Consider the following 12,400-nt stretch of genomic DNA (forward strand, 5'->3'; position numbering starts at 1 on the left):
CACGTTTCCGTTCTCCAATCCATTCAGAATCCATAACTTTGTTTCCACCATGGTCATGGGACTGTATGATTTAAAAAAAAAAAAAAAAATCTTTGCAGGAACTTTATGCAATGACATGAAGATGGCATACTAGAGCTTAAGGTAAAGATTTTCCATCTATCTGTTTATGGGGTAAAAAAAAGGGGGGCGTTTTGCGAATATCTATTACATTACAAAGAAGGATGTATAGATATATAGCGCCTTCGTATCCTGAACGACTGTGCATTCCTCGTCCAGTTAGAGTTTCTGATTGATTAAAAAAAGTCTAGTCGTTTCCCATTGGAGCTAGGTAGATTAATCTACTTGACATTTGGGCGGTTGAACCTTTTTTTTTTTGATTTTTCATACCGTGAATTGTATACAGTTGAAAAGTCAAGCTAGTAACAAAATGGCTGTAGCTGTACCAGGCTGTAGAGAGAGGGAGAGAGTTATTCATCGCCGTAAAAGGCACACCCCGAGGAGCTGATCATCATAAAGATGACATTAGCTTGGATTTTGATCGAGTTTGCTGTCAAATCTTGGACGATTCGATTGCCAGAGGCGAGACAGAGACTATCCATTTTCCTCATGGAAGACCTTCTCTGTTTATTATGGCAGTGAACGAAGAAAGGAGCGTGAAGCAAAAAAGAAAGGAGAAGCTAAAAGAAAGGGCGAGTCAGTGAAAGAGAAAGAAAAGCTCCAGTGTCAAATAATGCAGTGTCGCTCAGAAACAAATCCCTGAGAGAGGTCCAGCAACCCACGGAAAAATATGAATCCAATGTTGTTGCAAGAGACTGCGTTTCAAGTCTGACGTTTTCCTTTCTAGCCCCGATGTCTCACCGTGAATGACTTTGAGCAAGCCTTTCTTTTTTTGTTTTTTGTTTTTTGGCTGCTGGTGTCGCTATTGTTATTCCAGAAGTCTTCTTTTAACATCTCATTTCCCCAGTGACCTGCAGACTTTGACCATATTTCGTTGAGACAATTATTACGTTGGCGCCGACTTGATTGCCATCGTCCACCCTGGAGAGCATAGCAAACAACCTGACGTGGCGCTCTCTGCCCGGTTTTTGCTTGGCTTCCTCAGCCTCAGCGGCTACTGACTTTCTCGGGGTATTTTCCGCCGGCCAAGCGGGGGACCCTTTTGGGATTGGACTGGATTCGCTTATCGCCATTGTCCATCCGAGACATACAGCAACCAACCAGGTCCCCTTGAATAGGGAAGAAACAAAAAACGATAATGCGCCATGACACGGCCGACAGTCAATAAATGTCAAATTTCTACGCTCCATGGCCGATTTGTTATGCCGCCATTATCCAACCGGAAAAGGGAGGACGACTGAGAATCTGTGATGAGTTCTGTTGTCCTTTCATGTATCACGGAGAACTGTGTGTCTATAAATATAAATTGTGCACCATAGATGTCGCGACGATTTCGGGATTCTCATTGCTATTGGTACAGTCATGGTACAGTCGAGAAATTAGCTTGATTTACGCCGTTTGCGCGTTGTTTGGCTGCACTGCAAACTATTACTTGGATGTAGCTTCTATTTGTAACGCAGAGCATCTCGTACTGCTGCTGACTGCCACAGTCTTTTGTCATCTAAATTGCCTATTTTGCATCCGTTGTGCCCTACCAATTTGCTCGAATCGTTGCCCATTTCGAAGACCCCTCTTCATCTATTTTGCCGACTCTCTCTCTATCCCACTGAACTAGGCAGGCTATAACCCATTAGCCAACTATAACCCACCAGCATGTCGTCAAATAAATATTCTTTTTATTAAAGTTTCCTCCCAAGTCCGCTCCTGAGCTTCTCCTGGACTCTTTTCATTTCATTTTTGTCACTTTCATTCTTCCTTGTTGGCAACGACGGTTTCTATTGATTTCTTTTGATGCCGCGCGGGTGGACTGAAGACTGATTCCGTTGCTGCTGGATGACTAACCTCGTCATCAAAGCATTCATAGCCTTGTAGACGAATCATAGTCGATGCGACCAAACTGTCACCTTGATCCCACGCCAAAGATCTTGGTGATATTTCGCTCTCTCTTTCTAAAATTTCCTTTTTTTTTCATATTCTTCCGTTCGTCGCTCACTGCTAAACGATATTCAAGAGAGCGAAGTGACAAACTCCCTTCTTTCGCTCTTTCGTATAAATATCAGAGAATGAGATATGGTATATGCAAGTCGAGAGTGTTTTTCAACAAGAGCCCAAAGAGGGAGAAAGCAAAGACGCTGTAGGGAATGTGGAGGAAACTTTCCACTTCATCTTGATTGACTGCGACTGCGAGACTGCCATCCATCCATCCAACTTGGTTGCGAATTCATCCATTCTCCTCTGCTGGCCCATTTACAAGGTTTTTCTGTTTCTACTGGGCTGTAGGAATCGTTGGTGTTTTTCGTTTCCCCTTTGTTTTCGTTTTTCTCTCTTTTGCAAGTGAAATGGAAACCAGAGATAATAACCTGTTCATCCTGCCCCTAGCGTCGTTAAATATAGGCACTAGACTAATGGGGTCACGTATCTTTTTGGGTTATTTTTTTATTATCAGCCACCAAAATGGTCCGCGCGTATGTCTCGTACACAGGCGCTTCGACCATTTTGTTTTTACTTTCTAGCAATTTTGATTTTCAAATTTTTTAATTCTCTTTAGCTCGTTATAAGACTCTTAAACTGCGCCAATGCCATTCTAATTGCGATTAGCGTCCTTTATTGCCAACCTGATGGCCTTAATTAACCAATTAAGTGCACGTTCAAACTGTCACCAAAAACTGCGGTTGTTGTACCTGTGTAGATAAATTAAAACTACATTGAAAATGAAAGTGTTGAGTAGAGTAGAATATTGTATTGACAGGGAAAAATAAAAAAAAAAAAAAAAAGGTAGAAAAAGATGTTATTTACACTAGAGTTGGGAATAATATGGTAGCCGGAGGTTTCTAACAGAATGATAAAAGAAAAGGAAAAAAAAAAACAAGAACCGAACGAAAATTCTCATGAGATAACATTTCCGCGGGATCGCAGAGAAAATATACATCCTGCTGTTCCAACCGTGTGCTCTTTCAATAGGTACACATATGCTGTCTTTTACAGGGATGATGATGCAAATATATGATATCCCAGCCGACTGAGCCGAAAGAATCGTTTGCTTCACGGAAACTGGTTGGGAATGTGTCTCGTTTTAAAAGTAAAAAAAAAAAAATGAAAATACAAAATAAAGATCCATCTTGTTTACACGACAGTTCTAAACAAACTCTAACAGAGTAGGAAGAGGGTAGTATAAATATATGAAAAATCGATAGTTTTTAATGTTAAGATCGCCAATCGAAACGGGAACGTTGGTGCATGGCTAAATCGTCCTTTTCCACGAGTTTCCAGATACTATTTCAACTGCTACTGTTTCGCACTGTTAAGACGATTGTGCCACCACCACTCGATCATCATTTCAGATGTTGGGCGTCTAGAATAATAAGGCCATTATTTACTTACCATCCGGCTGTGTAAAATGAGAATGATCGTGGTAAACACACGAAAAAAAAAAAAATAGCAAAAAAATATGTGAGAAATACTAAGAGAAAACAAAAAAACAAGAAATTAAAGAGATAGCAACTGTCCAGTTTTCTCCTGGACCTAACGCAACACTCGTTGGTCTGCCGTTCTGCACAGCAAAAATCCACACAGATGTTGAGAAAACAAAAGAGAGAAAAGAGTGTACATTGTGGTCTGTCGGCTAAGTTTATGCTTTGCTCTCATTGCGAATGTTAGAAAAAAAGACGTTATGTTTTCCAGGTATATATCACTGACAACTTGGATGGGTCGACGGAAGGAGGGAGCGATAAAGGCTGACTTAACTGGATTAGGTTCGACGAGCAGCCAGTTGTCCCGGTATGCGATTCGGTCTGCGATTTCGTATCGAGAAAACCGGTGCCTCGGTGGCGCTGGCAACCGCTTCGACGCCACTCTCGCTGCCTGGACTGCTGTCTGCCGATCCTTCAGAAACAGCAGCGACCACCTGGCCATTGTTACCGGTCACCTCTTCTTCTTGAACATCGTTAGCGACAGCTTTCTGCGTCTCCTCCTTTTTCTCTTCGTTTGTCTCGGACGTTTCGGCTTCGGTTTCAGCTTTTTTGGTGGACAACACCGAGAATCGATTGCGTCGATCGCTGAGGCTTACCTGAGTTCGCACGGTTTTCGGTCGTTCGCTAACAGGCAGAGAAACACGATTTCTCAGACGATTCAGACCTGCAGATCGAGTTGTCGTCGTTGTCGTCGGTTCAGTGGCAACGGTAACAGCGACCTTCTCGGAAACAACTTCTGGATCGGCAGTTTCAACTACTTCACCTTCTGGCTTCTCCTGGGTCTCGCTGGTTCGTTCCGTTTCCGATACAGTTTCATTGGTGCTAGTCTCGTCGACGGAGGCTACAACAGGTGCTGCCTCGGTGGTGGTGGTCGTTGTGAACCGGCCGCGTTTCAGGATGGAAGACATGGGTCGCGGGGGTGCAATCCTGTTGCTCTGCAACTGACTGGTCCCACTCGGTTTTGGTCTCACTGTCGGCAGAGCCACTTTCGGTTCTTCAGAAGTAGCAGACGACTCTGCTGGTTTGGCAGCTTCCGTTTGGTTGCGTCGGAATTGGAAACGATTGCGGAAATTGTTGGACAATGGCTTCCTAGTGGTGGATGGGACGACAGACGCAGGAGAACTGGTGTCAGTGATTTCCACAGCTGCATCGATCGTTTCGGATGAGGTAGATTTCAACGTATCCGTAGGTGGAGTTGTAGGTCGTCGCAGACGGTTGAATGGGGATCCAGCCGGACGGAAGGTATTCTTTTTCACTGGAGCGGCTGTTGTTGTTGTTGTTGTTGTTGTGCTAGCAATGGCAGGTGTGTCATCGGACCCACCACGAACGCGGTTGCGGATTCGATTGTTGAAACGGTTGGCGTTGCTGCCGAATCGCGATGGAGCGCGAACGCTCGACGATGGCGCTTCTGTTGTGGTTGGTTCTTGTGTCGTAGTCGTTGCAACAGTGGTAGTTGTGGTAGTGGTTGTAGTGGTGGTCGCTGCTGTCGAAGTTTCCACAATGTTATCGGAAACGGCATTCGGAATTTCAACGGCTTCTAGGACGCTGTCAGTTGTCTGCGGAATTTCAACGTCGTTGGCAAAGGTAAGACCCACAACAGGATCGACTTCGGTTTGAACCGGCTCAATGGACAAGGCCACAGATTCCGGAGTAGTAACGACGTCCTCCACGAAATCTGCGACATCAGTTTGAACTTGTTGAACAGCTGGGGTTTCCAAGTCTTCTACGAGCTGCGTCACAAGTTGGTCGTCCGAGGAATGAACTTGCGGAGCAGCAGCAGCTACTGATGGAATAATCGGGGCAATAGTGGTAGGGAGAACTTCTTCGATCAGGACTTCCTCAAAGCCTACGGCCGGAACGATTTGGATAGGTTGGTCATCTTGTTGCTGTTGTTCAGCGGCTTTGGAGAATGCCAACAGATCGCTTAAAGAAGGATGATTCAAAGAGAAAGGAGATGCATCATCCGTGTGTTTGTCAACTTCTACGAATTCTTGGTTGTGGATTTCATCGACAAAATGTTCCGGTTCCGCAGCGGGGATATCGGCCTCGAATCCAGCCGCAATTTGCGGCGTGCTTTCGACCAAGTCTTTCACTGGAGCAACCGTTGGCCTCACAATCTCTTCTTGCTCTGCGATGTCCTCGAATTGTTCAACGACCAAAGGTGTTGGCAGTCTGGCAGGGCCGGAAATAACAGTCAATCTTCCAACTGAAACGGGTTGTTCGCCAGCCGATCCTTGGCTGCCCGTATTGCGGAATGAATCGCTCTCCACGACCCGTAGAGGTGTACGTTCCTGCACAAAGAAATCGCCGGCTTCTTGCTCCTCTTGCAAATGTTCTGGATTGCGTCCGTTGATTGGGAACTGATCGACTGCTTGACTCTGACGACTGAAATCAAGTCCATCGTGATCTAAAATAGCTCCCAAAGAATCATCATTAGCGATGTCAGCTGCATTGGCATCTGCAATTTCACCTTCCAAGTCTTCGAAGCGAACTTCGGCCAAGCCGGCACGGTTCTCTAGAGTGCTCGATGTCGATGGGCGGATCCTCGGACGGAGAGGTCTACGAATGCCATCCGATCCTTCAGTATTGCTCTCTGTGGCTACCTGGTTGAGTGCCGATGTTCCACGAATTGAATCGGAGGAGAAACGATTCTTGCCGCGAATCCTTTTGCTTTCCGTAGTTGTAATGATTGGCTCTTCAGTCACTGCGGGAGTGTTACCTCTTCGTAGAGGTGTAAGTCTGGTCAATGACGGACGCATTGTTACCTCAGTCGAAGCGATTGCGGTAGGTCGACGACGTCTAGAAGCCACCGTCGTAGCTGTAGTTGTTGTGGTCGGAGCCGGGGTGGTAGTTGTGGTCGTGGTTGTTGTTGCCTCTTCAGTAACAGCAATAACATCTTCCGTTGTGACGGCATCAAAAGATTCGACGTTTACGTTGTCGGTGATGTCGCCTACCTGGAAGGCCACCTGGGCCACGTGGGGAATTTCTTGTACTTCGACAAGGTCTGATTCAGTCGTCACGCTCAATTCCTCTTCCACTGAAAACGGGAGTTGAACGCCCGATGAAAGTTTGTTGTCGGCCGCGTTTGTCTCGATTGGCGAAGCGTTCACGTTTTCCTGGTCATTGGAAAACAAAGTGGGCTCTTGAAGTGAAACGGCCGAAGTGGTTGCATTCGCTTCATCGACGTCGATTCCGTCGTAATAGAGGTACTCATACTCGTAGTCCTGACCATTAGGGGCAGTTTTTATGACGGTGCGTCGTGAGACGGACTCGGCTGCAATGAGATTATCGTCGTCTTGGCTAACACCTTCAATGGCTTTACTTTGACGGGCGCTTTCTTCGACCACCGCTGGATTGGCAACCTGTTCAGTGTTTCCGGATTGGGGGGCTACATCGACTGCATCTTGGAACGAAAATTGTTCAGCAACCGGGACCGCAGATAGCGATCGGGCCTCTTCGGTTTTAGGGCTCACGTTACTTTGAATAGAAGACACCGGCTCTTGTTCACGAACGATGGCGGGGCCTGTCAGAAGCTCTGGAAGAGAAAGGGGAGTCCAGCTTCTAGTATCAGCCTCTTCAACTGGAAAAGTTGGTTCAGCCGAAGGCTCGTCTAACAGACGGGCGGCCCGATTAGATTCGCCAAGGTGTTCAGCGATGAGAATTCCGTCTTCGAGAATTGTGCCAGATCCGCTGCTCTCAATCCTGACGGATGGCAGTTGAGCTGGAATTGGGTTGACTCTGGCTGTCCGGCCGCCAGCGGCCTGAGACTGACGTGGGTTCGCTGAGATGAACACGAACTCTTGTCCTGGCAGCGGTTCGGTGATGATAAGAGGTTCTTCAAACTGCGAGAGAGCTCGGCTCTTTCCGCTAGAATCTGGGTCGGATTGTCCGCTGAAACTAGCGCTCACTTTGATTTTGCGCCTATCCTCTTGCGGTGCAGCCATCGTTCCGCAAACGACGGCCATCACGACCATGGCCATCCACCAACTCCTGGAGCTGTTAGAAAACGAAGTAGTTTAGAAAATCAAGTGAAAGGCCATTACTTTGTTCTGCTTTTATTTTGTTTTTTTTTTCCCATGAGTTTTCACTTGGAATCTCTTCGTGTTGAAACGATCAAATCAGAGTCAATTATATAGACGACTTAGAAAACACGCAATAACGATTGAAGACAATTTGCTGAAATAGCCGAGTACTAAGTGAAGGTTTTTTGGCTCATTTTACTTGGCATATCGTCGCGTTTAAACGAAAATTGGACGCCATTTACGAAATCGCCCTGGTTCTATTGCATCTGATTATCTAAGTAGTATTTGCGCGCACCATACTTTCTCCCTTGCTTGCAGTGCTAGAGGAAATTGAGTGTAGGAAAAATAAAAAAATACCAAGGGAAACCGACCAACGGCTCCGTTTCCAACCCACAAATCTCGGACACCATGCTGGGAAAGGTGCTAGAAAGGGACCAACTTAAAAAAAAAAAAGGGGGGGAAGGCTTGTCAGCCTCGAGATATAAGAACGAGAAACACTATGGAATTGGACAGCGAAACTAAGCGGCCATTCCACATTGGCGAAACCTAGCGTGAAAAATACCAAGTTGCATTTAGGATGTATCGCTCTGTTGTAGCCTTTTTTGTCACGCTATCTCGATTACATTATTGGAGCCGAACTGACACTCTTGGACACGAACATACTCTCGAACACGACATCTTTAAAAGAATGGGGCTTGAATGTTGGGCAAAACAACCAAACAGTCACGTTAGACAGGTAGGAAGAGACAATGCAATCCGCAGAATTTGGACATGGCTGACGACTTGAGCCACTAGTTTGTCAAGTAAAATGTTCCGTAGAAGTCGATAACTGAAATTCGGGTTTTGTGACTCTAATAGTTTTAATTAATTGTTCAGTCTATTGCAATTTATCTTGTTCATTAGTTCTGCTGTCAACAGTTGTTTTATAAAATCTGATTTCTTTTCTTTTCTTTTCTTTTTTGGAGGCAGCTGTTTCGATTCCAAACTCTCTACTCCATAGACGCCTTAGGATGTTTCTTCCGTCACTAGCCAACACTGAGACCCACACCTAGCTTTCACCGCAGCGAGACATCATCTGCATACTGCGAAGCTTGTCGAAATGGCTTTCCCCTATTCTTGTTAAAGCGAAACGGAATGTTGGGACTTTTTTAGGGCCGCTAGTTTTTACTGTTCATTTCCCCTAACGGTTGGACCGATGAACAGATCAAAACTGCGTTTCTTTATCAATAGCCAACGCCCACTACCATGTCATCCAGCAAGCAACTAATGCGATAGTTGAACGTATTTCACGATCAACGTGCGCTAAAGCAACCTGATCTTAGGGTGAAGGGAGGCCCAAATTCAAACGAATCACCTCTCACTTTTTCTTTCTTTCTTTTTGTTTTTGATTTTGGGGTTTTTCCAAAATTGCACCGTGACATCAAGGCCACAATCTTACCATATTTTCAGAATAAACAGCTATTGCAACTGCGCATATTTTCTATGCATACAACGGAGAATGCCAACGATTCAAAGAACTATCGTCAGATCAAACGCATATTTCCCCTCTCTCCGCCCCCCACCTAAAAAAAAAAAACACGAAATCTGTCTTAATCACCTTGAAAGAAAGACGTAACGTGCGTCAACACCAAGAGCGAAATTTCTCTTTACCGGCTGTGTTAGCCAATCAGAAATCTTGCTCAACGCTTTTTTCTATATGCTGAAACAAATTTCATACGCGTGTAAGTGGAAATAGCATGATTGCGTTTTGAATGATGATTCACCAGAGTTTCGAATACGATTCGTCTCCCCCTCTCGCTTGATTCGTTCCCAATTGAGATGGCATATTGAATACAAGGTATGAGCACGTGCAGATGGCACGAACTGGTACCGGCGCCAAATAGCGTGGACGAATAATCAACTAAATCTTGGAAATGGACAAGGGTCGGTTAGTTGCGTGTTGGTGTTGCATGTCGCCAAGAAAGAAGGGCGGAGAACGCGACATGATGGTGATAGTTACAGAGACAAAGAGAGAACGACCTATTCAACAAACGATTGCAGATTATAGAACAAGGTCGATTCCGATCAGGGACTGACGAGCTTCCAATCCGTACATTGTTCTTTCTTTGGGGAGAGGCAAAAGAAAAATTCTCTTGTCCATAGTTGTTGGACTGTCTCATTTCGCGGACGCGAGAGGAATAAAGAATAGAAATCGCAACAAAAGAAAAAATGTCGAAGAATGGAAAACGAAACTGATTCTAATTAAGGCAACGTCAACACACACAAAAAGAGACTTTCACTATCCTTCTCCAAACAGAGCCACCTTGACAAAATTCCCAGTATTCCGTGCGCGACCATTCTACAAATCGCTTGTATGCAGATGAGATCGAAAACCCGGCGTGAGAGCACTGTCTATAAAACTAACCGCATATCGTTACATTAAATTTTTTTTTTTTTCCCTTTCTTGTTTCTCTTTACATGTGATGGTCAGCTGACATAGACGAGCCGTCAATATGTTCAAAAGCTGGTTCCCCTGTATGATGCGACTATCAAAAGCCGGAAATCCATTGCGGTTTGATGCCGTTGGTATACATTTGATATACCACCAAACAGAAATAGATACGCTCGAAATGCTTGATGATTGGGAAGAAGAGATTCTATCTAAACCCAGTGAAAACGAAGTGGCTCAATTGATGCGCAACAAGTCAAACATTCTGGCAATCAATGCGGGGAACGTGTAAAATGTAGGCAAGACTTTCTACGTCGCCACAATCGCAGGTGACTAGATCGAAATGAAAAGCTATAGTCAAGAAAATGTCGTCATCGAACTTACCCCGATTGGAAAGGACTCGCCATTATTGGTCGTTTTAGACGGGAGATGATAACAGCACTCTGTAGAAAACTTTTCCGGATCGAATAGCTAAGACGGGGCAGAGATATAGCCTGTCAACGATATAGTGCCGATGAAATGGATAGGCAGACTGAGTTAAGAGAGAAGCGCGAGGACCGTCTAAGAACCAACCCGCCAGAATGGTGTTCGAGCGCGGATTGCGACTAATGAAGCATTGGCTGCTGGACTGGGTTGTCTCTGTGAAACGCTGGCGATACTACTCTTGTACGCACACACACCTGAACTACCTTCACTCGAGTTCTTCGTGTTCTTCTAAACTGGATAGAGAAAGAGAGAAGAGAGAGAGAGGGAGGATGTGCGTACAGTAGGTTTCTGGGCTTTGCTGTATAGCATTAGTGTTTTGTTGGCTGTTCAGCTGGACTGGCTGGTTGGCTGACTTGGGCCCACCATTGCTTATAGAAAGAAAAAGGGGGTGGAGACCCCCGCCATGTAAAAGTGTTTTCACCTTTTTTATTTTTATTTTTTTTTCCTTTTTTTACATAAGGCGGCCTCCTGACCCACATTCTTTCCTTTACCCACCTTGCTGTAAAGCTGCGGTCTCTTCTCCCGTGTACATTTCAATGTAGTCGAAGTGAAGGTGAAGGGAGGAGGTCTTTGTCTCTCTTGTGGGTTGATAAGCACTGGAGGGACTCGCTGGAGAGCTTCAAATGCAGGCGGGGTTGTTGGGGGCTTGCGATTCCAACTGGCAAAACAGGACATGAAGACAAACCCGACAATCCGAATTTTCCCTTCGCCCCGTTTGCAATTGTTGTAGACCTTAAATGCTTTTGCACGTCGATCATGTGGCCATCGGGCCCCATTTATGTTCAGTCATCCATTTAATACGTCCTTGATGATTGGCTTTTTGTTCTTGTTGTTGTTTTGTCTGCTTCTGTTATGGGTACGTTTTCTTTTTTTGTTTTTTGTTTTTTTCTTTCTGACCACCTTCTTTACTTTCGAGTGTGTGAGGAGCGGCCCTCTTGGCCAGGTAGCCGACGGTGGTAAAACGGTCGAATATAGACGAGGTTTTCAGAGATTTTTCGATGACATATTTGCTGGGGTAGGACGCGCTTTGCACCGTCAAGTAGATACCAACATGAGGTCAAATCAACTTTCGCCGAGCTTATAAAAGATTCCCGTGTCTCTTTATTAACATAATCACATCTTTCTTCCGTTTTTGTTTTCTGTTGACGTGATTTCCATTCTGCACATTGTTATAGCGAAAGTGTTTTAAACAGAAATCAGATGTAATCAAATGTAGCTATTGGTATTAACGGCATTAAAAGTATCTTGAACAATGTACGCAGTAAAGCGCCCCTACCTGCGTCCTTTCCATCTAACCTCAATCGATAAGGGTGGACGTAAAAATGAAAACCCCTCCTTTTAGTCCACAAGGATTTCTTGTGGGCTGCGGCTGTTGTGGTTGTGCCAATAGAGGCCATGAATATCCTGGTTGAGAGGATTTAGGGTTGTAGACGGAAGCGTGCATCTCATTTGAAGATCAAGCGTTCTATAGCCGAACCGCACTCAGATGCGCTGTCCTTGTTACATAGAGTGCCGTTTTTTTTTTTGTTTTTTTGTTTTATTTTTTTATTATTTGTTTTGATTTTCGTCTCTTTCATGATGCACGACTTATCCTTAATGCGATAACAAAAGATTCAAGAAAGTTTTTTGCTCTTTTCTTTTCGTAACATGAACGGCTACTGCCGTCGAGTCACGTTCGTTGTACCGGAATGTTTAGTAACAAAAATGAATGATCGTGGACTTGTTAGATATGACGTCAGCTGACCTAGCGTCTTCATGAAATCGTTGGACGTGAAGTCGTGACGGTTTCCTCCGTGAGCCAACTCCGGCCGCGTTGGCAAAAAAAAATACAAAATAAATAATATTGAGATTGCAAAAATACGCAGCAGAGCAAAACG

At 44.9% G+C, this 12,400-nt stretch overlaps 1 protein-coding gene across 2 annotated transcripts; it reads right to left on the minus strand.

Moving 5' to 3' along the window:
* Positions 1 to 2,842: 2,842 nt before the first annotated feature.
* LOC116928907 (mucin-5AC) lies at positions 2,843 to 10,807 on the minus strand. 2 transcript variants are annotated; one of them, XM_045178101.1, is made up of 3 exons: positions 10,422 to 10,807; positions 3,862 to 7,583; positions 2,843 to 3,469 (listed from the first exon to the last, which is right to left on the minus strand). In XM_045178101.1, exons 1-2 carry the CDS (start codon positions 10,442 to 10,444, stop codon positions 3,866 to 3,868), a joined length of 3,741 nt encoding a protein of 1,246 aa, XP_045034036.1. In that variant the 5' UTR covers positions 10,445 to 10,807; the 3' UTR covers positions 2,843 to 3,469; positions 3,862 to 3,865. The 2 variants fall into 2 exon arrangements, with proteins under 2 accessions (XP_045034036.1, XP_032791937.2); XM_032936046.2 differs by having other exon boundaries at positions 2,843 to 7,583; positions 10,422 to 10,805.
* Between the last annotated feature and the right edge of the window lie 1,593 nt (positions 10,808 to 12,400).

The sequence above is a fragment of the Daphnia magna genome, linkage group LG8, assembly GCF_020631705.1.
Source record: "Daphnia magna isolate NIES linkage group LG8, ASM2063170v1.1, whole genome shotgun sequence".
Classification (NCBI taxonomy): Eukaryota; Metazoa; Arthropoda; class Branchiopoda; order Diplostraca; family Daphniidae; genus Daphnia; species Daphnia magna.

Excerpts from the sequence above, each read along its gene's own strand:
- LOC116928907 (XM_045178101.1), bottom strand. The coding sequence starts at position 10,444 with ATGGCGAGTCCTTTCCAATCGGG. Across the intron at positions 7,584-10,421 it reads GCGAGTCCTTTCCAATCGGG|CTCCAGGAGTTGGTGGATGG; the intron begins GTAAGTTCGATG and ends GTTTTCTAACAG.